Source organism: Chamaea fasciata, unplaced genomic scaffold, assembly GCF_029207755.1.
Source record: "Chamaea fasciata isolate MVZ Bird 193981 ecotype frontalis unplaced genomic scaffold, bChaFas1.0.hap1 SCAF_2, whole genome shotgun sequence".
Classification (NCBI taxonomy): Eukaryota; Metazoa; Chordata; class Aves; order Passeriformes; family Sylviidae; genus Chamaea; species Chamaea fasciata.
The window spans coordinates 51,670,407-51,692,015 of NW_027094087.1; the positions used below are offsets into that span (position 1 = coordinate 51,670,407).

A 21,609-nucleotide genomic window follows, 5' to 3' on the forward strand; every position below is an offset into this window, starting at 1 on the left:
GCTCCCCGCCCTCCAGGGGTAGGAGGGGGCGGCGGAGAGATACGGCTTCCCCCGAGGGAAGGCGGCGGCCGGGAACCAAAACTCGTCGGGGTCATGCCAGGGAAAAACTGCGGGCGAGCAGGCGCAGGGCCCGCGGAGCCGGCAGGGTGGGGGGGCCGCCGGGCGGGACGGGCTGGGGTGCAGGGGACCTGGGAGGGGCAGGGGATCCGAGAGGGGCAGGAGACGCGGGAGGAGAAGGGGTTGTGGGGACAGGGGGTGCGAGAGAAGCAGAATGGGAGGGAAAGAAGAATGCGGGCGGGGACGGGCTGGGAAAGGCAGAGGTGCTGAGAGTGCGGGGAACCGAGTAACCAAGAGGACGGAGAGCCGGAAAACTGGGGGGCCGGGAAGGGAGAGCAGTCCGGGGTGGCAGGGAGATACGGGAAGGACGGGGGCCCGGGAGAAGGATTCGGGTAGACAGGAGGATGAGAGTGCTGGGAATCAGAGCAGGGAAGGGAGTCTAGAGGGTCCGGTGCAGCGGGCAAGGGATGCGGCCAGGCTGGGTGTCAGAGCGGGGAAAGGGAACGCAGAAGGGAAAGAGCGTCCGGGGATGCAGGGGATGTTGCCGTGCAGGGTGGGGAGGGGTCGGGGAGGGAAAGGACGTTCTGAAAGCTCGGGGATCCGGAGTCACGTAGGGGATGCAACGTACCGGGAGCGACAGAGGGCAGCGGTTCGAGAAAGGAAGGGGGTGCAGGGGGTCCGTGAAAGGCAGGGGATTCAGCCGTGCAGGAAGCGTGGGAGAGCCGGTGTCTGGAGGAGCAGGAGCGGCGAGGGGTCTAGGAGTGCCAGGAGAGGGGCAGGCGCGGTGCCGGGGAGCGAAGGGCTACTTACGGACACGCCGGGCGTGGAGGCTGCCAGCCACGGCTGCCGGGAGCACATGGGCGCGGAGCCGGCGGGCGGCGGCCGCCCCAAGCGACTCTACCCGCGGTCCCGACGCGGAGGCGACGCGGCTGCTCCGAGGCGGGCGGGACCGGGACCGGGACCCTCCCCAGCCCGGCCCGTCCTTTACTCCGCACGTTCCTCTCTGCCCCCGTTTGATTCCTCGGGAGGCAGCGCACTCCGCCGCCTCTCCTCCCCCTTCCCCGCCACCGCCTCCCCGGGCGGGACCCGCCGCGGTCGGCGCAGTTGCGGGGCCGCGGACGGGGCCGGGGGCGAGGGGCCGGGCGGCGACGGGGGAGCGGCGAACGGGAGAACGGGGGCGCGTCCCCGGGCCCTCACGGGGCGGGGCGGTGGTCCCGGCCCCGAGGGGTCGCTGCGGGGATGGGTCCCGGCTTTCCGAGCCCGCCCTGGACTGAGACGGGAGGGGTCTCGGGTCCCGGGGCCGGAGCGCTGGGTCCCGGGGCCGGGTTGGTGCGGGGATGGGGGGGGGGGGGGGGGAGCTGCGGCGTCGGCCGGCGTGGCGGCTCAGTGCGCGGTGCAAGGGGCGGTGAAGCCGGGGACGGAGAGGAGAAAAGGGCAGGAGAGGAGACGGGGGAAAAGACAGCGAAGAAGGAGTATTTGAAGGAAAGTGGACGGCTGCAGTCCTTACATGGGAAAATATGGGCTAATCTCCTGATGGTGTGCGTGCGATAAGAACTGTGTCTGTCTCTGCATGCGAGCTGCTGATCCAGCATTTTGATCGCAACAGTTCCAAAGTTGGTGTGTAGCGAGAGTAAATGTGATCACAGAACCAAGCAGCTCATCCCGGATGGGTAAGATCAAGCGGAGAGACAGGAGCTTCAGCCCTTTCCCAGTGTCTTAAGTGGGAAAGTTTTAAGGAGAGGATGCCTTCTACACAGAGAGCCTCTGGGAGAGAAAGACATTTCCCATTCTGGTTTTTCGTCTACGCCCAGAAACATGAATATATTTCTCAGATAGAAGACAATTTTATGACAGGTTTAAATTATGTTAGCACCAGACATGCAAAATCTCTTTGGTAATGTTTCTTTTACAGTCCTGGTGTGTAATTTAAACACCATTCATTAATATTACTAATGCTAAATGGAAGTGAGGTTTATTGCACTCAGTCTGCATTTACACCATTTAATAGTAACAGCAGCTATTTTCAGAATTAAATTACAAAGCTGCTTTTTTGTATTTTTAAAATTAGACTTCCATTTTTGCCCCCATAATGCAAAGTCTTAAAATCAGAACATTACTGAAAATGCATATTTTCTCAAGGGATAAGAAATGGATTGGAAGTATCTAGCATGATCAAGTTTTCCACCCTAACATTTCAAGTGTATTTAAGGAAGCGTGCTTCAAAAAATTAAAGAAGTGGGTTAAATACAGGCTGAATGCTAGAATACATGCAATAAAATACTCCACAAGGAAGACAATGAAGGCATAACCCCAAAGCAGCCATACCCACAGCTGACTACCCCTAGGCTACATCCACCTAGTACACATCTATATTAGTAAGTAATGTGGATCAATCTGCCATTGGATCTCATGGTGTTGAGGGCCTAAAGGATGATCACACTTTTCAATAGCTTTTTCTTCAGTTTCACTCCAGGCTGGGTCTGTGAACTGAAGGCCCCAGGAGAACTTAGAGACATCTGATACACTCCTGGCACCTGTCTTCTGCTATATTGCCATCTGAACCCACTCTGTGTACTCACCTCTGCTGGGTAAAATAATACATGGTAAGTGAGGATTAACTGGAGATCCACTTCAAAAGCACGCCCTTGATCCACACCAAAACATGAAAGTGGATGTGCCCACGGGGTGTCTGACAGAAAAGGAGCTGGTATGACTTTCCCAAAGCTGAGAGCTGGAGCCTGCTCCACAGCATACCATTCCAGCATCCTCCCCTCAAATCACCTTTCTGCCTGGTGCTGTGCCTCCACCCCCAAGCATGCACAAGCTCTCAGGTCTCCACTTCTGAAAGGAGCTGTGCCTTTTTGGAGAGTGTCCACACTCCTGGTTTACTGCCTTCACTTGGCTCAGTGTGGTGTTTTACCCCCTGCTATTCATTTCATCAATGCCTGAAATGACAGAGATACTAAGTTAATGTTGTGTCATTGGAACTCTGCTCTCAGTGTAAAGAAAGAGAAGAATTGAGTATTGTTATTAAATAGTTGTTTAATTGTTTAAAGACTGAGGTCTGTCGTTCTTTTCTTAGCCAAAGGCCTGGGTTATAATGAAACTGTGATAAATATGTCTAAATTAGGCATGTGTTGGGATCAGACATGGGTAGAAATTGCCTGGCATTAAAATGACTGTGGAAAAAACTTCTGTTTCACACATGGAAACTGTTTCTCAGTTAAAATTGGCATTGGAAGCCTAGGGAGAAGCAAACAAGCATGCATTTATTCATGCAATTTATCTCTTCCATGGTATATGCCAAGGTCCCCAAGTCAGTGTTTGCTTTGCTAATGGCATCTCTATAGCAGTTCATTTATTTGCCTTATATGGCCTGTACATTCACTCCCTGAGCTGCTGCCATTCTGCTTTCCTTCATGGAAACTGTAGTTTGAATTCTACATCTCTCCTGAAGCATCTCATTTTGCCAACTGTCTCTGAATGTCCCCACAAGCTGGCTGCATGACTTAGTCACTTGGATGGAAATAAGCTTTATTTCACAACCCATTTTCTGTCCAAGGAGTTTTGTTTTGATTAGGAACAAATTAAACACATTGTGTATATTAGGTAACATCCAAATTCTCATTTTATTTTTTCCTAATGTTTAAAACTCATCACGCTTCAACTGTATCAACATTTGATTCCCCTTTCAGGATCATTGTGCTTGGAAGTATTTTACTTGAAAGTTAACTGAAATATTTTTATCCCAGTCTAGCGTGTTTGAAAGAAAAGGGGAGATATTACATTGTGCTTTAAGATTCATGATCTTTCTTGCAACCACAAAAGCAGACACCTCCTCAGAATATAGCAATAACAAAACACATGGTCCCCAGGGTCTCATTTATACTGAAATAGCAGCTGAATTTAAAACTGGTCCTGGTGTTTTGAATTTTACAAGAATCCACTTGTGAGAAATCTTCATAGTTGGCCAAGGGAACCTGAGTCGCGGATTACTCTCTGCTGCAACCACTGATGTCAGACTGAATCAAACACCCATGAATACATTGTCAGAAAACTACCCTAGCAGGGAGATGGAAAAATATGCTTATAGATTCTACCATTTTGCTTCTCCTCAGTCCATTGACTAAGCTGCTGTTACAGCCGGGGCACTACAGACTTGATGGAGCTAATCAGCACAGCAGAATAAAGACAGAAAATCCTGTCACTGTACCTAAATCAGTCCTGGCTAATGTACACATCACAGGCTCGACCACAGACTCTTTCACTACAGCATGACCGGTTAGACCATATAAAATGTCGTATGTATGTTCCTGAACCCCAAGGAAAATGAAGGCACTACCAAACCTCCATGTCATACCTTTAGTCTTTGACCAGAAAAAGAACCAAGAGAGTTTTATCTTTCAGGCCACCATCTGTTTTCAGTTGCGTGGCTTGCAAGAAAGTGATCACATCAACATGGTTCTGAGCATCTCACAAAACTGGATCTTCAAGTCGTGTCTGTACTCAATTTTAAATCAAAAAGGAAGGTATATGTACAACAATAGACTTGAGACTATGTACTGGGAACAACAGAAAGTCAACCCAACCATTCAAATACAGTCATTAAAAACCAAACAGACAAGTACTGTTAGAGAAATAACCTGATAATTAGCATATTTCCTGGAATTATGTCCAGTCTTGCAGCAGCTACGGAAAAAAAATCAACTAAATGGACAGAAAAAGAGAACCCTAACCCCTGCAAATCTCTAAGAGGAGTGTAAGAAAACAAATGCAAGTGACCAGATCCTGTCCATCCATATGGCATCCTTTCAAGTCAAAAAGATTGCATGTTTTCTACTGTGAGTGGAACCAGACACGGGGTTTTCAGCTGTTACATCCAGACCTGAATCTTGGCCTATAAACTTAGCTCTAACCAAAAGATCCTCTCTCCATTTCTATTCCAGTGCTATCCTATCATTAATACTTATTTTTCTGGTGGCTCTCATGGTGGTAAATTTTGTGAATTCTCTTACTAACAATTTATGAACAAATCTTGCCATATTTCTGAAGGACAATTGTCTTAGTGGACACAATGCTGTTGTTGCTAACATCAGTTTTTTAAATCTCTGGTGTACATAAAAATAACATGTCAATGTAAAACAAAAGAGAAAAACAATTTTTCTTATTTGCCATAAACCCTCCATAAGTTGTTTCATCTTTATTAAGTTATTACATATCGTCTATTAAGTAAAAGCCACCTGGTGGTCTACATTTTGCAAGGCTCTAAAAGAGTAGCTACAGCTTTTGATTTTCTCTTTTGTGTCCTGTTGTTGGCAGGCCCGGTGGCTGTGGGAGAGGCCAAGGAGGTTTTTTCTGCACCAGCCCCAGGGCTGGAGGGAGGAATGCCTGTTCTGCCCTTGCAAACATTGCCAAAGTGACTGAGCTCTGAGATTACAGGTCCCAGACCCATCCTCCTTTACCAGGGAATTGTCTTAGCCCTGCATAAACCCAGGAAAAACATGTGTCTGGTCTCTATCCTAAATTTTCACTATTTTTAATTGGACTTTTTAAAATAAGGAACATCTGAATGATGAACAAGGGATTTCCCAGTAAGAAATGCTCATCTACTGGCAGCCTGCTTTCTGTGCATGTAGACCCAATAGAAATAATTTAATCGTGTCATCTCACTTACGAGTGGGACATCTGTCTATCTTCCCCAGATGCTGTTTAAGAAAAATGCAGGGAACGTACAAAGAGCAGGTCTTGCCGCGGTGCTTTCTCGCACTAAGCGGCGGGCGCGTTTGGAGACACGGGTTTTGTTCAACGACACGTGCAACCGCAAGAAGATTTTTCTTTTCACTTTAAAGCCTCAGTCGGGGATCAGCTTTCATCAGGTCACAGTTTCCGCGCAGGGTGCCCCGGCGATGCGGTGCCCAGGGCTGCGGGCGCTGCGCTGCTCGACAGTGACACTCGGTGGGCGGCGGGGCCGGAGCAGGGCTGGGGGCGGCCGGGACGGCCGAGCCTGGGGCAGGGAGCCCTCGCACCCCCCGGCCCCGCGGGGCTCGGTGGGTTCTGCCCTGGCCTCTCCGGAACGTTTGATGCGGCTGCAGACGAGGAAGGGCGTTGTGTGTGAAAAGCGGGGGCAGAGAGCAGAGCGTGCTTCTGTTCTCCATAAAACCTCTGGGATTTTTAACTGCCCTGGGCCGCTGCCCTGAGGCTTCTAAGGTGCCTTTGCAGAACCCAAAGGTGACATTTAGCGGCACGGTTTGGTTAAACTGGGTGTATCTGAGTAGGGGGCTCAAGGCAGCGTCCTGTTCCTCCCCCAGGCTTTTTCCACAGAACTGGAACAGATCTGCCTCTCCCCGTGAGTTCCAGCAATCACTTGCATCTAGGTCACTCTATTAGATCACATTCCCAAGGATATGGCTAATGATTTCTGGGGGTTTTAGAAAGGAAAGCTGAAAATCCTCTATTTGAGGACAATGGCCAATTCATTTTCCAAGCGGAAGCTCATTTCCTCCGCTCTCCATCACACCCTGAGCGTCATACAGAACTCAGGGACTCCATGAAGCTGGAACTCCTGAAATCTCACAGAGATTCATTCACAGAAGAATTGTAATGCCAGCTCTTGTCAGTTGAAACCCAAACAGAGCTCGCTCTCAGGTGTATCAATGTCCAGAACATGTTCTCAGTGGGGGAAGAACAAAGCTCATTTAACAGCTCTCCAAAAGGTTCACCATTAGTAAATCCAGTATGTATATAGCACTCATATACCTACATGGGTATGCATTTATTAGATATATGTGTATTTATTTTAAACACATATGGATTATATGCATATCTCTGTAATACCTGTAGAGGTACAGACATAGCAGATGAGGCTGGTAAGCAGGACCTGACTTTTGCAAATCCACGTAGGCTGGGCTTGATCCCCTGGTTGTCCAGCATGGGCCATGCAATGGCACAGAGCGTATCTCTTCCATAACCTTGCTTGGTGCCAAGGTCAGGCCTGTAGTTCCCCAGATCGTCTATTCAACCCTTCTTGTAGATGGGTGTAATATTTGCTAATTTTCAGTCAGTTGGAAATTCTACAGTTAACCAGGACTGCCGGGTGATCGAGAGTGGTTTGGCAAGTTCTTTTCACAAGCTCCCTCACTACTCTGGGGTGGATCATCTGGGCTCATAGCCTAGAGCATGTCTAATTGCCATAGCAGGTCACTAATCATCTCCTCTCGGTTTATGGGGGATTCACTCATCTCCCATATATGTTCTGGTAAGGCCTCTTAACCCTCTCTGGGAAGATTCAGCACACATACAATATGATATTGTATTTTGTTACAATATAATATCTAGAGTGTTCTCTTAATAGTATATTGTAACAAAATAACCTACTCATAGATTGTGCTTTTGCAATATAATTACATATTTCAATATTCTTTTTCCTGATGAAAAAGCTAATTAGCAAGGTTGTTACAGTTACCACTTATAAGGGGGAAGATAGTAATTCCATTAATGTGCTCACAGGAACTTCATTTATATTACCTCTTAACCTTTACAAGGATATTACAATTTCAATAATTAATTGCTTTTTGCCATTTAATTTGCAGTTTACCATTTTCAAGGGAAATTACCCATTAAAACAAGGATTTTTTTTTTAAGGAAAAAAATTTTTACTCAGATATACACCATAAGCTGGCCTTAGAGAAACTAGATATTTGCTAAGCCATTTTCATGTTTGAGTAGAGAGGACTCTGTGCTAGCTCTGCATATTAAAGAACTGCCCATTGCTTGAGTCCTTAGGCATTTGGAGAAAAATGAGGCAGAATGGGGCTGAGGCAGTGACAAAAAAGGAATTAATTCTTATCTTCTTCCTTCAAATTCTCAAAGGCAATGAATCCTTCCTCTCTTATTGATGCAGTAAGAATTTACTTTCTTCTTTCTTTGCAACCATCTTGTTTCTTCAACGGAAGTTAATTTATGCTGCAATACCCATCCGTGAGGGCTTCTGTTAACTTCAGTGCCTGAAAAAAAATAAAGGAACTTTGGCTCAACCTCATAAAACAAGAAATTCTGTCCATGAGTCACCCAGAACTTAGGTATATCTTCAATACAGTGCCTGACACTTTGGAGAACGGAGCTCAACATATGTATTCCTGCTCACACTCAAGTGTCTTGTAAAACAACTATGAATTAATGAATCAGACATAAGCCAGTATCCCTGTGATAGTATGCTGGCATATCTCTACTACTGATAATAGAAATTGTGTCCAAATTCCATCACACTAAAAGAAATTTTGATAAATATTGGTATCTGAGAAAGTGAATAATTCATTCCAAGTGGGCATGTCTGTGATAGAGTGAAACACATACTTCTGAGAGAGGGATTTGCATGAGAAGATGGAGAGAAGGTGACAAAATTAATGAAGAGGCACAGGAGAAGAGGGAAAAGAAGCAGGTATGAACTAGACTTCAGCATTGATTTATGAATGAAAATGTAAACATTTTTACTGATTCAGGTGCAAAAATTAAACTAGCCCTTGGGCAGGTCTACCTTTTTAACTGGCAAGTCCATGATATGTCATCCTAAATGATATACATCTGCATGATATGTCACATGCTTACAGGCATCAACTAGACCATTTTGTTGTGAAAATAAGATTTTTTTTTTTTTTTTTTTTTTTTTTTTCTCCTTTCCTCATGTGTATAAGGAGAACCTGGGTTTACACCAGGATTCAAACACAGTATTTCATTTCCACAGTACTGAAGCTGGGACATACTCTTAGAATTATTTGCAGAGAAGTGAAAAGTCATTGTCTGACAAATAGGGGTAAAAAAAATTGTCTACTCAACAGTCCAGCACACGAGTTTTCTATGCAGTCAGAGGAGAGGACTGGGTAGGAATCTGAGGATGAATTGCCTTCTGAAAGTGTCATTCTTTCCGTGCTCTGATAGGTCAGTTAGTTATGGATTTTTCCTCTGACTTTTAGATATTAGAAGATTGTTGAGATGTATCCCTCTAAAAGTTCTTAATTGGGTCTTCAAGTGTTCTGATATTCAAGTTGAAGAGAGCAAGAATAGATTCAGGCCACTTAATATTAAGAGCTCCCTATAGCAGCAATGGATCAGCAATTACACTACAGCAAAAATAATCCACTTTTTCACCAGTGAAAGCAAAGTCTAGCTCCAGGCCAGCATGGGCATTTCTTGTCATAAGCTTTCTTCAGTGAGGCACAAATATGTTAATTTTGCCAGTTAGCACTGCAATCTGCTTAAAGCACCTGAAGCTTTTCTTTGAGATATTACTGTGGCTATATTATTAGTACTCTAGAGCTTATCACATAAAAGGACATGTATGGGACAGAAGCAGAAAGGAGCCTCTAATCATCAAAATTAATGTAAAAATATCCTTTTGAAACCTCTAGACTGGCAGTTCACTCAACATGACATTTGCTTTTTGACTGGCATGTGCTGTGCATGCACAACAATATTTTAAGATGGCATTGTTTAAAGAAAGTTGACAGTGATGGGTGATGTATATTCAGACTGATGACACTCTGAAGAGAGCTTTACCTGCATGGACAAGAAAGTCGTTGCTAGTTTGCATGCAAAAGGAAGCTTGGGGTCTATTCTGGGGAACTTGATAATCTCTTGTAATTAGTACTGTAATTGGACATTGCTGGAAATGCTCCTTGAGCTTCTGCCAGGGAATGTGAGTGCTTCTCAAAGCTGTTGACACCTTTCTGTACACCCAGCCTCACCAACCTAGTCAGCTGCAGTAGATGGCAACACAGAACTCCTGCTTTGTCAAAACTGTAATCTAAGCAGAAAACACACAATGCTTTTTCCTTCCAGAGTAACCACAGAGTGACACCAGTACTACCCAGCCCGTCACCATGCTCCCCCCTGATGTCCTGCAGCCCACTGGTGATCCCAGGCCACACTAGGTCACTATCAGGCTGCCAGGTTTTGGCAGAGACTCACTCCATCCCCACTCTTTCAGATTGCAAATGGATAAATATGAGCCACATATATCGAAGTTTAGAAACAACACTTGCCTGCCCTTGGGGACACAATTATTTGCTTCCAGTGCATCAGTCATGGGGATGCTAGTTCTGTAACAATGCCATGAAGGAAAAAATTACCACCAGAAAGGTATGCCAGGTAATTTTAGCAAGAAACTGAAGGTTTAAATGTATTTCATCTGGATGTGAGCAGATCTTTGCATAGAAATTGTGTGCAAGTTGCAGTCAACTACAGTGACTGCAACCAGTGTCAGCCATTAAGTAATAAGGTATTTTTATCCACAGCAGCTCTCCAGCATCTCTGAGGGTGATGGCATGTTGCCAGGGCTTTGGAATGGCTGTGTGAGCTGACACACAAAGATGAATGGTTGAGGCAAGCCCAGATGACACTTCCGAGTCGACTTTACAGAAAGAATCAAATCCAAATATACCAGGTAGCTCCACACTGGAGTTGCTGAGAAGCTGTTTGGCCACGCTCCTAACAGATGTCTCAGAGTGCGACTTCTGGCATTTTGGAAACTTATTTCTCCTGAAGTAGCAATAAAGTTCCATTAAATTCACCCAAACAGAATTGTTATGAGCATTAGGAAAAGCTATTTATGACACCTATACCTGTAAAATTAGGTTGATGTTTTATTACTGCTATGAAAATTGCCATGATCATCAACATGCTTTTTGCAACTTTTACTAGCAGCATCCCTAAAGTGCTCTTTCACAAGACAATGGCTTTTGTGGGAAGCTGTTTTTGCCTCATTCTTTTGCCTCAATTTTTGCCTCATGCCCTACTACTGTTTTTTCCCTCCAGAGCTCCTTGTGCTCTTACGGCTCCAGGTACACTTTTGCCTGACAAAATTGCTAGCTGCCATTTAAAAGGGAGTTTCTACATGCCAGATGTCCCTGACCATATAATCTTGTCTGTTCTGTGCCACTACAAACATCTGTGCAGGATGTGCTGGGCTAGCAAGGTGAGAATTCTATCATCTTATGCAACTACATCCCAATCAACAGCTATCAGATTCAGCAGAGCAGTTACTAACATTAAGGACTGTACTTTGGATATTGACTATGGTAAAGAAATTGCCTGGAGCTGAGAGAAGCCTGTCATACTATCCTGCGTGGCAGAAATATGTGTGTGTGTAGACATAAAAAGGGCGAGAGGGCAGAAGCTGTGTAATACTAGTTCAAAAGGAGCTTTGGGAAATTCAAATGGGCTTCAAAACACAGACCAGCCAGCCAATGTAATAAAAAAGGGGAGGGGGAGGGGGGAAGGGAAGGCTGCAAAAATGCACTTCATTCTACATTTATGCATCTCTTGTCCCACCAAGTGGAGTTATACTATCTTGGCGTGCTGTATGAATCCTGAATGACAGAAACATATGCTACATCTATCACACATCTTCAGTAACTTGAACTGTAAAAACAAAGTGACCATAGTGGTTGATTTCTGGGAATGACAAAAATGCTTCAGTGAAGAATAGCCACAGTTGATCACTAGCTGGGGGGACTTAAGGCAATGCCTGAGTTTCCACTAAGGGATCACAAGAAGAGCCTGTTCACAAGAAACATACCAGAAAAGTCAAAGAAGGAGATAACTAAGAGACTTCACAGAGATCCGTAAGACATGGACGTTTGACCCACAGGACTGGATTAAAATACAGTAGTTGGAACCAAAGTTTGCAGCAGTTACGGTCCTTGTTAAAACTTGTGTTGCTGATGTACTGACTCAAAAGGTATTTTTCTAATGCTGTCATTCTTGCAATTTATTAGATCTACCTTTGGCTTGTGATGATCCACATCATGATCTCATAGAGGGCCTTTCATTGATCATCTGATCTGAGGGCACTGCCCAGGATAATTTAGATATCGTTCTGTAGATTTTCTTTGCTAGATATTGACTTCAGCTGAGATCAGGACATAATGAAGGGTACTGTTTCTTTGTCTGATGGTGAATAGCTGTAATTTCTGTTCAGTTGTTTGCGTTATTTTTATTTCACCTATAAAACAGAACACATTCCAGAGACTTTTTGCCAGCAGGACATGGACAGTCATTGCTTGAAGAGATAGGTCAGCAGGTCTGGCATACATGATTATCATGAGTTATGTGTCCTGCTTCTATTTTTTTTTTTTCCAAAAATATTCCTCTTTGTTGCTATCTTGTTATTATTATTATAATGGTAAGAGTAATTGTCTATATTAGAGATCTGACCTGCATGCTAGTGAGCATATGCAAAGGAAGATAAGCTTTATACTTCAGCTACAGAGACGTGGTGTCACTAAGGTGATGCAGTTCGTCAGCCACAGGCTGATATTTGCTGTCATAGCTCCCATGATCCAAACCATGTGTTTCCGGTTTTTTCTTTGGTGAAATTTGGGCCCTCACTGAAGTGAGTAGCAGTGCCATGACCAATGCAATTAACCTTGCCAGGGATGTGGCCACATAGTTTAGACAACCACTTCCTTAGAAAAGTACTTTATTCTGTAGTGTTCTAGAATCTAATAAATTTAGACTAAAACCTATTAGTTTTGCTGATACAGTACTTGCCTTGAAATAAGTGGTTGGGTTTTTTTAGCAGGAGATGAACAGGAAGATTTCATGGCTTTGGTATGTATTAAAGTGCACCCTGTACTGCTAGTGTTATCTTTTCAGTGAGTTATAACAAACTGAAGTTTTGTAACTCCTCAGCCAGGTGGCTGATTCAGCATCACATATATTAAAGCCACTACTGCTGACTATGAGGCACGACAATAAATCCTCAAGTGAGATAGCATGAGCTAACCCAGAACTTCAGAACTGTACATTCTCCTGGACCTTCAAGGGACACAGACAGGTTTCACTGCATGATTACATGTTGCTGTCAGGGTGACCTTTGGCCAAATCATTAATATTTCCAATTTCCAGATGATGTCAACATTGTCTGAGTTTTTAAAAAAGTTGTTAGCTCTGGAAATGAATTGATTTGGTCTTGTGAAAAGATGCTTTAATATTAACCTCTAAGAAAATAAATCATTAAAAAATCCAGCTCTATTTGACTTAAAGACACAGAACATTTTCCTGTGCTCCTGCCTATCGGTTGGATTTTGTAGTCCACCCTTAGCACAAAAAGTCATCAAAATACTGAAGAAAGACAAGGAATAATTTTGAGGCAGAGAACTAGTGAAGACTGTAAGGCACTGGTGGATTTTTTGGGGGGTATGCTGTGTGCAGTGGAGAGCCTGGCAGAGCCAAGTTCCACTCACTTGATCGTCTATAGAGACGTCAGCATAAAGGGCTGTAAACATTTTCACAGGAATAGCATAGTAGAGCAGCAATATACCATTCTCAGCTTCCTTCAGATACTCTTCTTCACTACAGCACCTATAAAATGCATGCAAAATAGCATGGTCAAATTCTTTTTATCTATTTTACTGTAAGAAAAATACAACTAAATATGGGCATTTCTTATATGACCTTTCACATCTCTGACTTCATAATGCTTCCCATTCCTATGTACTCTGTGCATCATATTGAGGCAAGCTCTGCATTAGTCCTTCCTTCCTTCCTTCCTTCCTTCTTTCCTTCCTTCCTTCCCTCCCTCCCTCCCTCCCTCCCTTCCTCCCTCCCTCCCTCCCTCCTTTTAATGTATTCATATGTTTTCTTTTTCCTTTATCACAGAAATCTTCCTTTCTCACTCTCATTTGCCTATGACAACACCCATAACAAGGGCTATTCCTTCTTCTTTGTGTTTAAGAAAATATTTTCTTTATGTCCTGCTTTGTTGCTCCTCTTTTGCCACAGGGTAGGGAAATACATCCAGCCATGTCTTTGACCCCAGTCAACCTATTCATCCACTGACGTTTTATTACTACTTAGACTTTTGTGGAACAAATTCAGATAATACTACAAACATTTTTTTGTCTTTGTCTTCAGAAAGTGCATGTACTCCCAAGCATTTGAAAGTACAGTGGCACTTATTAGCTTTGGCTATGTAGACAGCAGGTGACATTCCTGACCACACCTTGTTCTGCAGGCTGAACCGTGCTCCCGTCTGCACCAAACAGTGGTTGGTGAACACTTTCACCAGCTGCATAGCGGTTACCATTGTCAAACAGTTTTGCTATCTGAGAGGGGAAGCCCACAAAACCAGAAACCACCCTAGTAAGGAACTAAGATAAGAAAATTAAGAGAAAACACCCCATGCCAGACATTTCTTTACTGACACCTGTAGTTCTGCTGCTGTGTCAAGATTGGTAAGGGAACTTGCAGTGGAGTAAATTACACACACTACACAAACTGTCTACCATTGACACACAGAAACTGATAACTGAAATGAAAGTACCTTCTGGCAGCTACAGATCACAAAATCCCAAGCATTTTATTCCACAGTGTACATCCAATTGATTTAACAGGATGTTTGCTGGTGGGCAAGCAGACTGGTAAGAATGTCATGCCAAACCCACCTTTGTGGTGCATACAAGCCGTGGACACCAGCTGAGTTCTAGATGGTGGCTTCATTGCAGTAACATTTGCATTTTTGTTAAAAAAAAAAAAAAAATCTGTTCTGAGGAAAAATCTACCCTGCAAATATTTTTTGTATCAGAAGAAGAGAGGATTTCTTTTTATAGCTCCATCTAATATTCCTAACAGATGAACAAGATATAAGGACTGGTGTCCTCCTACAAACACCTTTTAGACTAGGTAAAAAAGTGCTCCCTTGATTATTTTTTCTCATTTTTTCAAAAGAATGCAGCATAGATAAATACATGCCGTTTCAAAACTCCAGCGGTTCCTGTCAGCCCGATGTTTTACATTAGCTAGAAGCATTCTGGCTCACAAAACACGTTCTTGAAGAAACGCACACCCATTAAGAAGCATCTGAAAACAGAACTGGTTGCTTCAAAAGAAAATGCATGTACCAACTAATAGAGAGAATTCTTTCTGGCTCCTTGTATGTTTGTGGTAGAACTTGTTGGACAAGACTTGGCAATGGGTCGTGACTTATCTGACACTTGTGTTTCAGATGCTGGAGCCTTTCTGACTTCAAGGTGTGCCTTCACTCTGTCAACTCATCCATCAGGTTAACAACATTTGAAGCGTTGTTCAAACAACTAACAACATTCAGCTTATAGGTGGGAGGGGATCTTACTAATAATAGGATTTTCTTGACATGCTTAAATATTAATTGCTTACACCTGTGATGACTGCAGGCTGTTTTATCTCTTCTGACATGGAGAAGGGAGATCCTGGCTCCTGAAGCTTAGTCAGAAATAAAGGACATCTAGAAAGGAGATAACAGCAGTGTAATAGGGTGGATGAGAAACAGAAACTAAGGAAAATAAGGCGTCTGCAAATGCTTAAAACCTTCTTGCTGACTAGCCAAGAGTAGAAACAAGGCACTACACAGACTGTTCAGAAAAGCTGGCCTTTTATGTAGAGGATCCATGTGAAGAAGGAAACAAACAAACAAAAATTAAATAGAAAAATATCCTATCACTGTCTCCAAGATTTGAAGGGCTCTGGTCATACAGTTTTTCCTTGAGGTAAATGACTTTAATGAAAAGAACAAATTATTAATGAATAAACCCATTCAGAAGCTCAGTGCTCCACCTTGGGCATAAAGGCAATGTCTACTTGACTTGCTTGCAGTTATTTTCAGGAAGGGTCTTGAGAAGAGCAATGTCAAATCTCCAAACTCTCGAAGAGTTAAGTTACTGCTGGAATCTTTGGGTTTTGGCCATACACCATCAACAAATGGAAAGGTCATGTTGTTTTCACAGCTAATACCGTGGGGGAACCTGTGTCTTCTTACATAATAGCTGTGCACAGACATCTTCTTTTTATGGCAACTTACCTTTATCTGTGTACCTGCCTCTTGTCCTTTGGAAAAGCCCACAGAAATCCCTCTGCTGCACCTCAGCATTTCAGATGGGACAAGTGACAAAACGAGAGGTCACAGTCTTAAGCTGCACCAGGGGAAGTTTAGGTTGGATGTGAGGAGGAATTTCTTCACAGAGAGGGTCAATGGGCATTGGAACTGGGCTGCCCAGGGAGGTGGTGGAGTCACCGTCCCTGGAGGTGTTTAATGGAAGACTGGACATGGCACTTGGTGCCGTGGTCTGGTTGACATGGGGATGTTGGGTCATAGGTTGGACTTGATGATCTCAGAGGGCTTTTTCGACTTAATTAACTCCGTGATTTTGTGCTCTGGAGCTGTGAGGAGACCTTGGGTGTTAACCTCTGTGTCAGTAAATGCACAGCAGAAACAAGGCAGCCTCCTCATTTTGACGCATATTACAGGCACTGCTGTTAGCTTACAGAACAGAGACCTCATTTATTTTTTCCTTTCTAGCTGTGCTCATAATTAAAGCATTTGTTTTGTGAAATAAATACAACTATCTGGCCTCATTAAGTCAGCCCTCTGTGATCGACTCAAAATCCTTTATTTAAGGACTAAAATATTTTTAATTAATATTTAAATTTTTATGTGTTTTATACTTTATCAATAAAAACAAAGAAAGAAAGAAACAGAAAAACGCCGAGCGCCGCCTTGCACCAGGTGAGGCCTGGCTCTACAGCCGGCCGGCGTTCGGCCGGAACCAAATGCTCGGGGCGCGTTCCCGCCGGAGCCGCCCCGTGTGGCGCCGCTGTGGCCGGGGCAGGCCGCAGCTATGGCCGACACCGCCGCGCCGCCGCCGCCCGCCGCCCCCGCCTCGGGGCTCCCGCCTGCCCCCGGCACCAACCCGCTGTCCCGCAAGCTCAACAAGATCCTGGAGACGCGCCTGGACAATGACAAGGTGGGTCGGGCGGCGGCGGAGGGACGGGGTGGGGGCCGGATGAGCCGTCAGGGGCCGCGGGCCCCGACAGGCTTCGCGGCGGGGAGGCGAGTCCTGCCGTACCCTCAGTTCCGCTGCGGAGCTGCGGGCGGCCCTTTGCGGCATTAATTATAAATAAAATTAGTTTTCGCTTCTCCGGCAACATGCCACGCTCCTATTTTATCCCTTCAGATCGTAGGGAGGTTTGTATTACTTGCCTCGGAGGGCGCTTCTCAAGCTTTTTGTAATTGAACTATTTTCTTGTTGTGGATAGGTCATTCATTTACAGAAAGTAGTCTTATTGGTTAAAGCTGCTGTAAAATTGTAGACAAAGTTTTCTGTTACAGGAGAAGAAGAAAGGCTCAGCAATTATTCTAGTTGTTTGCCAACTGATGTGGAGTGTATTAAGGCAGCTTTTCTTCTAAAACTATTTATTAGGTTTGCTTTATTTTTAATAAGACCGTGAACTTGGGGTACAGACTGTTTAACCTGCTTCTTTGTAGCTGTATCCGAGCTGAAGGTCCTTCTTTATATTCTAGGAAATGCTGGAAGCACTCAAGGCTCTCTCGACCTTTTTTGTGGAGAACAGTTTGCGCACCCGAAGGAACCTGCGTGGGGACATCGAGCGACGAAGCCTGGCCATAAATGAGGAGTTTGTGCACATATTCAAGCAAGTCAAAGAGGTAATGTTTTTGCAGCACGGCTAGCTGTTACGCGAGAGTACGCTATGTGATTTGAAGTTTAAAAAAGGAAGAAAGGATTAAGAGAGATTTTAACTTTCCAGGACAGGTACAGTTTTACAGTTTCTTTTGTCGTTGTTAAAATTGTTTCATTTGTGGAATGTGTTGCATTGGGTGTTACAAGCAGATCCAAGTCCTGAGTGAATGTTGATATTTCGTGGTGCATTACTCTGCACTAACAGGGAGCCCAGAGCAGCAGTGTTCCTTGTAACTGGGGCATCTAATTGCAGTGGGGAGCTGGGTCTGGACACGGCATCTCTGATTAAAAACAGTTACTGTTATTTGAATTTATTTAGGAACTTGAGAGTATAAATGAAGATGTGCAAGCAATGAGCAGCTGCTGTGAAGACATGTCTAGTCGTTTGAAGGTAATATATAAAGTGCTTTGAATGTTTTTCCTTTTGAGGTGTGAATATGTTGTTTTAAAAGGACAAAGAGATGCTTTTAAAAGGACAAAGAGTTATTTTTTGAGGGTTAACAGCAACACCAAGATGTTTCCATGGTATGAATATTAGGTTACTTTAGGATATTAATGTGCTTCTTTTTGCTTGTTTAGAAAATGTGTCAAGGAAGTAATTTTCATTTCTTCCAAATTACAGTTCAAAATGCAGCCATGTACTTATTTTGAGAATAGCAATGTGCTATCCATGTGTACAAGTATTCATTACTTATGAGTGGAGAGAAGATATTTTATTATAATGGATGTGTGTGAGATTTAAGGGTTAATTTCTGTATTTCCATTTAGGAAAGGCTTTTGCACTGACTGTGTCTGTTGAGTTGTGTTCATATAAATACCTCAAGTATATTCATAGGAAAGTATTTGATAATTCAAAGAGGGAGACAAATCTGGAGTGCATCTTCAGTTTATTGGTTTTGTTTCTTAACATTGTCTCAGAATGCCGATGTGCAACAAAATCAATTCTGTTTCACCTTAATCCTGAATCTGTAATATTCCTGTCGGGGCTGGGGAGTGTAGGAAATTTGTGTTTGTGGTGCATTGCTAAATCTGCCTTGGTTTTAGGGTACAAGTTCAAAATTCAGTGCAGTGATGAGTATAAACAGCTTATGGATGCTGAAGTGTAGGTGACGTTTTGCCAAACCAAACTTTTTCCCAATACAGCACGTAAATTATAGTATGTGAGTAAGAATCCTTCACCAAAAAATCCTGTGAAATCAGTTGTTTTCCGCTGCATATGTGTGTCTGTGGATATTAGATGTCCTCCTATTTGAATAAATAGGTTTTTCACAGTCATTGTACAAATGCTTGTAGTTTGAGGAACTTGTACCAAAAAATGTGAGAGTACAGTGTAGCCAAACTGCAGTACTTAATTTTCAGTTTTAGAAGGAACTGGATAATGTGCCTCAGAGGTCTCAGATCTCTTTGAACGTTGTTAATGTGGATATATTCCCTAGTGCAGTTCAGGAACTGTTAGACTAAGCTCTTAGATGTGGAAATGAGTCAAGTGTCCATGCAGATTTTTGCTCTTTTCTGTCTTTAGATCATGAAGTGTAACTATCCTCTGTGATTTTTTTTTCTTTTCCCAGAGTAGAGCCACCCTGCAGAGATTTCTTTTTTTGTTAAAGTCAGTAGGTAGTTTTGTTCCGTGCCCCACAGGAGGTTTCCTCTAGAGCCCTGTAGAACTCATAACTTGTCTTGATTCAATCTGTATTTTCTTTGTATGAATGTAAAGTTAATAAGCTCATGAACCAGCACTCAGTTGTGAAACACTCTGGTCCTTTATCTGTAAGAGGACAGGAAGACTTGCAAGCATGTGCTCAAGCTGAATAAGAAGACAGAAGTGAGCTAAGCAGAGCAAATAGAAGATACAAAGAGGAGGATTTGGGGCATATAATGCAGAAAAGTGTGCAAAGAGAACAGTATATTGAGAAAGCAGAACAAATGCAGGACATGAAAGGGAATATATTTGGATAAGCCAAAAAGCTTTTTAGCTTTGTTATTTTGTAAGTTTATAATACCATCTGATCCAAATAACCATATATTGTCACGTCTGATTTTAGGACAGTGACTTGATAAATGCAGTGGCTGAAAGGGAGAGAAGGAGCAAGTGTTGAAATGGAATTCAGTGGGGTTGAAGTACAATGAAATTGTTAACTAATAACCTGAGGTGGAGAGGAAGAGAAAAATATTCCTGTTTTGGATATACAAGAAACATCAAATACCAACTTTCTGATTTTTCTAGCATGTCTGGCTCATTTCTAACAGTTGCCTTGTGTGGTTAGTTGTAAGCTCTTATATTTCAGACGTAAAATATGACAACATTTGGCATACATTTGAATGCACATATGTAAATACTGGCTTCCTCGTATATCTAGCTAGATTCAGAAAGAATGCTTTTCCTTCTTTTCTGCTGTCCTGCTGTTAGCATTGTTCATGGTAATCAGTACTTCTGCTCAGAAAGCACTGGAAAGGAAGCAAATTTCTTCTTTTTTGTTTATTAAAATTTGCAATTAAGTTGGATGAATTGTTACAGTCCTACTTTCACCTCTCAAAGCATTCCTGTACCTTGACTGCTTTTCTCTTGTGACTAATGTAGTGGCAAATAGGCTGAAACGGATCAGTGTGTATAAATACTTTTGTTAAGCCTCTCAGGGGTCTCAAGACTGGCATCTTCAATTTGGCAAGCTGTAATGTGGCTGTAATATGGTATTGAAATTATTCACACAGAATATCTTTATTGCCATTTCCACCTCTTCATTTGCAGTATTATTCTGTAGTGAATGAATTTTGATTTTAGGATTTTTTTTTGTTTACTTATCTCAGTTTTTCTGCTAAAGGGATCACTGGTGGCATCCAATGTGAAGCCAAAAATTCCAGACGTCTTTTAGCTTTTCACAGAGCAGTAAGTTTCAGAACTCTTTAACTTCAGTTGCAGCAATCCTTCCAGTTATGTAGTTGCTGTCTGATGCAGAATTTTTTCTGCACGGATTATCTTGCCCTGCCATCACTCAATATTTAGGGCTGTGATGCGCTTCCTGAGTGGATTTCTCTTAGAATGGTAGAATCATTTAGATTGGGAAAGACTTCTGAGATCATCGAGTCCAGCACAGCACTGTCAAGTTCCACCGCTATCCCATGTCCCTCAGTGCTGCACCTGGACATCTTTTAAATACCTCCAGGGATGGTGACTCAACCACTTCCTGGGCAGCCTGTTCCAATGCCTGACCACCCTTTCAGTAAAGAAATTTTTCCTAATAATTGTCCTTGGTCCATGCAGCTTTGTAAGCTGTTGGTCTGTAGAGCTAGGCTTGCTTAGACTAGGCTTGCTAGACTTGCAGAGCTGTGTTCATCATCTTTTCTAAAAAGTCTGGGTGGACACTGGTACTGAGCAGTTTAGCATCCCAAGGAATTTGTTTCATTTTTTTATTTTGTGACAGCAAAGGATTTACAGTTGATGGGCAAACAAAATAATCATAACTATTTCTAATATTTATAGTGTTTCTCTATTAAATATTAATAAAAATAAACTGTGTGAATATAAATGTATATAAACATGAAAGTATATATGGATAAGGATAAATTATTTTTATTTTTTTAATGCCTGGACGTAGGGAGAGTTAGTGAATACTTGTTTCAAGAAGGCCTTTTGCTTCAAAGAGTATGCTCTTTAAATTGCTTATACTCAGAAAGCTTCAAAAGTATTACCTATTTTAGAGATTGTTTAATATAGTTGATATGTTTGTCTTTTTCACATGCTTAACAATTCTAATTGTCTTCTAGGCAGCAAAGGAGCAAACCCAGGACTTGATTGTAAAAACCACAAAACTCCAGGCAGAAAAGTATGTATACCACCTTATTGATTTGATAGAATATTCTTTTAGATGTGACTGATACTTTTATTTATGACTTTGGTGTTTTTTGAAATCCTGTATGTGTTTTTAGCTCAATTGCACTCTTAGCTTATTCCCAAATCATCCAAAATGGTAAGAATGTATGTTAGTGTTTGGTTCAATAAAAATTGTCTTCTTAGGGAAAGCAATCAATTGCAGTGGTAGCACAT

General features: G+C 43.0%; 2 protein-coding genes across 4 annotated transcripts in view; one reads left to right on the top strand and one right to left on the bottom strand.

Annotated features, from left to right (window-relative positions):
* LHFPL6 (LHFPL tetraspan subfamily member 6) overlaps positions 1 to 1,207 on the bottom strand; it is a 136,692-nt gene extending 135,485 nt beyond the window's left edge. The window contains exon 1 of the mRNA XM_066176076.1: positions 868 to 1,207. The gene's annotated coding sequence lies outside the window, so the exon portion shown is untranslated. The remainder of the gene's footprint in view (positions 1 to 867) is intronic.
* A 15,469-nt stretch (positions 1,208 to 16,676) lies between these two features.
* The window catches only part of COG6 (component of oligomeric golgi complex 6), a 55,570-nt gene continuing 50,637 nt past the window's right edge, over positions 16,677 to 21,609 (top strand). The window contains exons 1-4 of one of the 3 annotated variants that reach the window (XM_066176077.1): positions 16,677 to 16,832; positions 17,390 to 17,533; positions 17,887 to 17,958; positions 21,330 to 21,388. In XM_066176077.1, the coding sequence (XP_066032174.1) occupies positions 16,707 to 16,832; positions 17,390 to 17,533; positions 17,887 to 17,958; positions 21,330 to 21,388 (401 nt within the window). In that variant the 5' untranslated portion in view covers positions 16,677 to 16,706. Of the gene's footprint in view, positions 16,833 to 16,982; positions 17,054 to 17,267; positions 17,289 to 17,389; positions 17,534 to 17,886; positions 17,959 to 21,329; positions 21,389 to 21,609 lie in introns of those variants that run through there. The other 2 variants (XM_066176078.1, XM_066176079.1) reach the window with 2 other exon arrangements.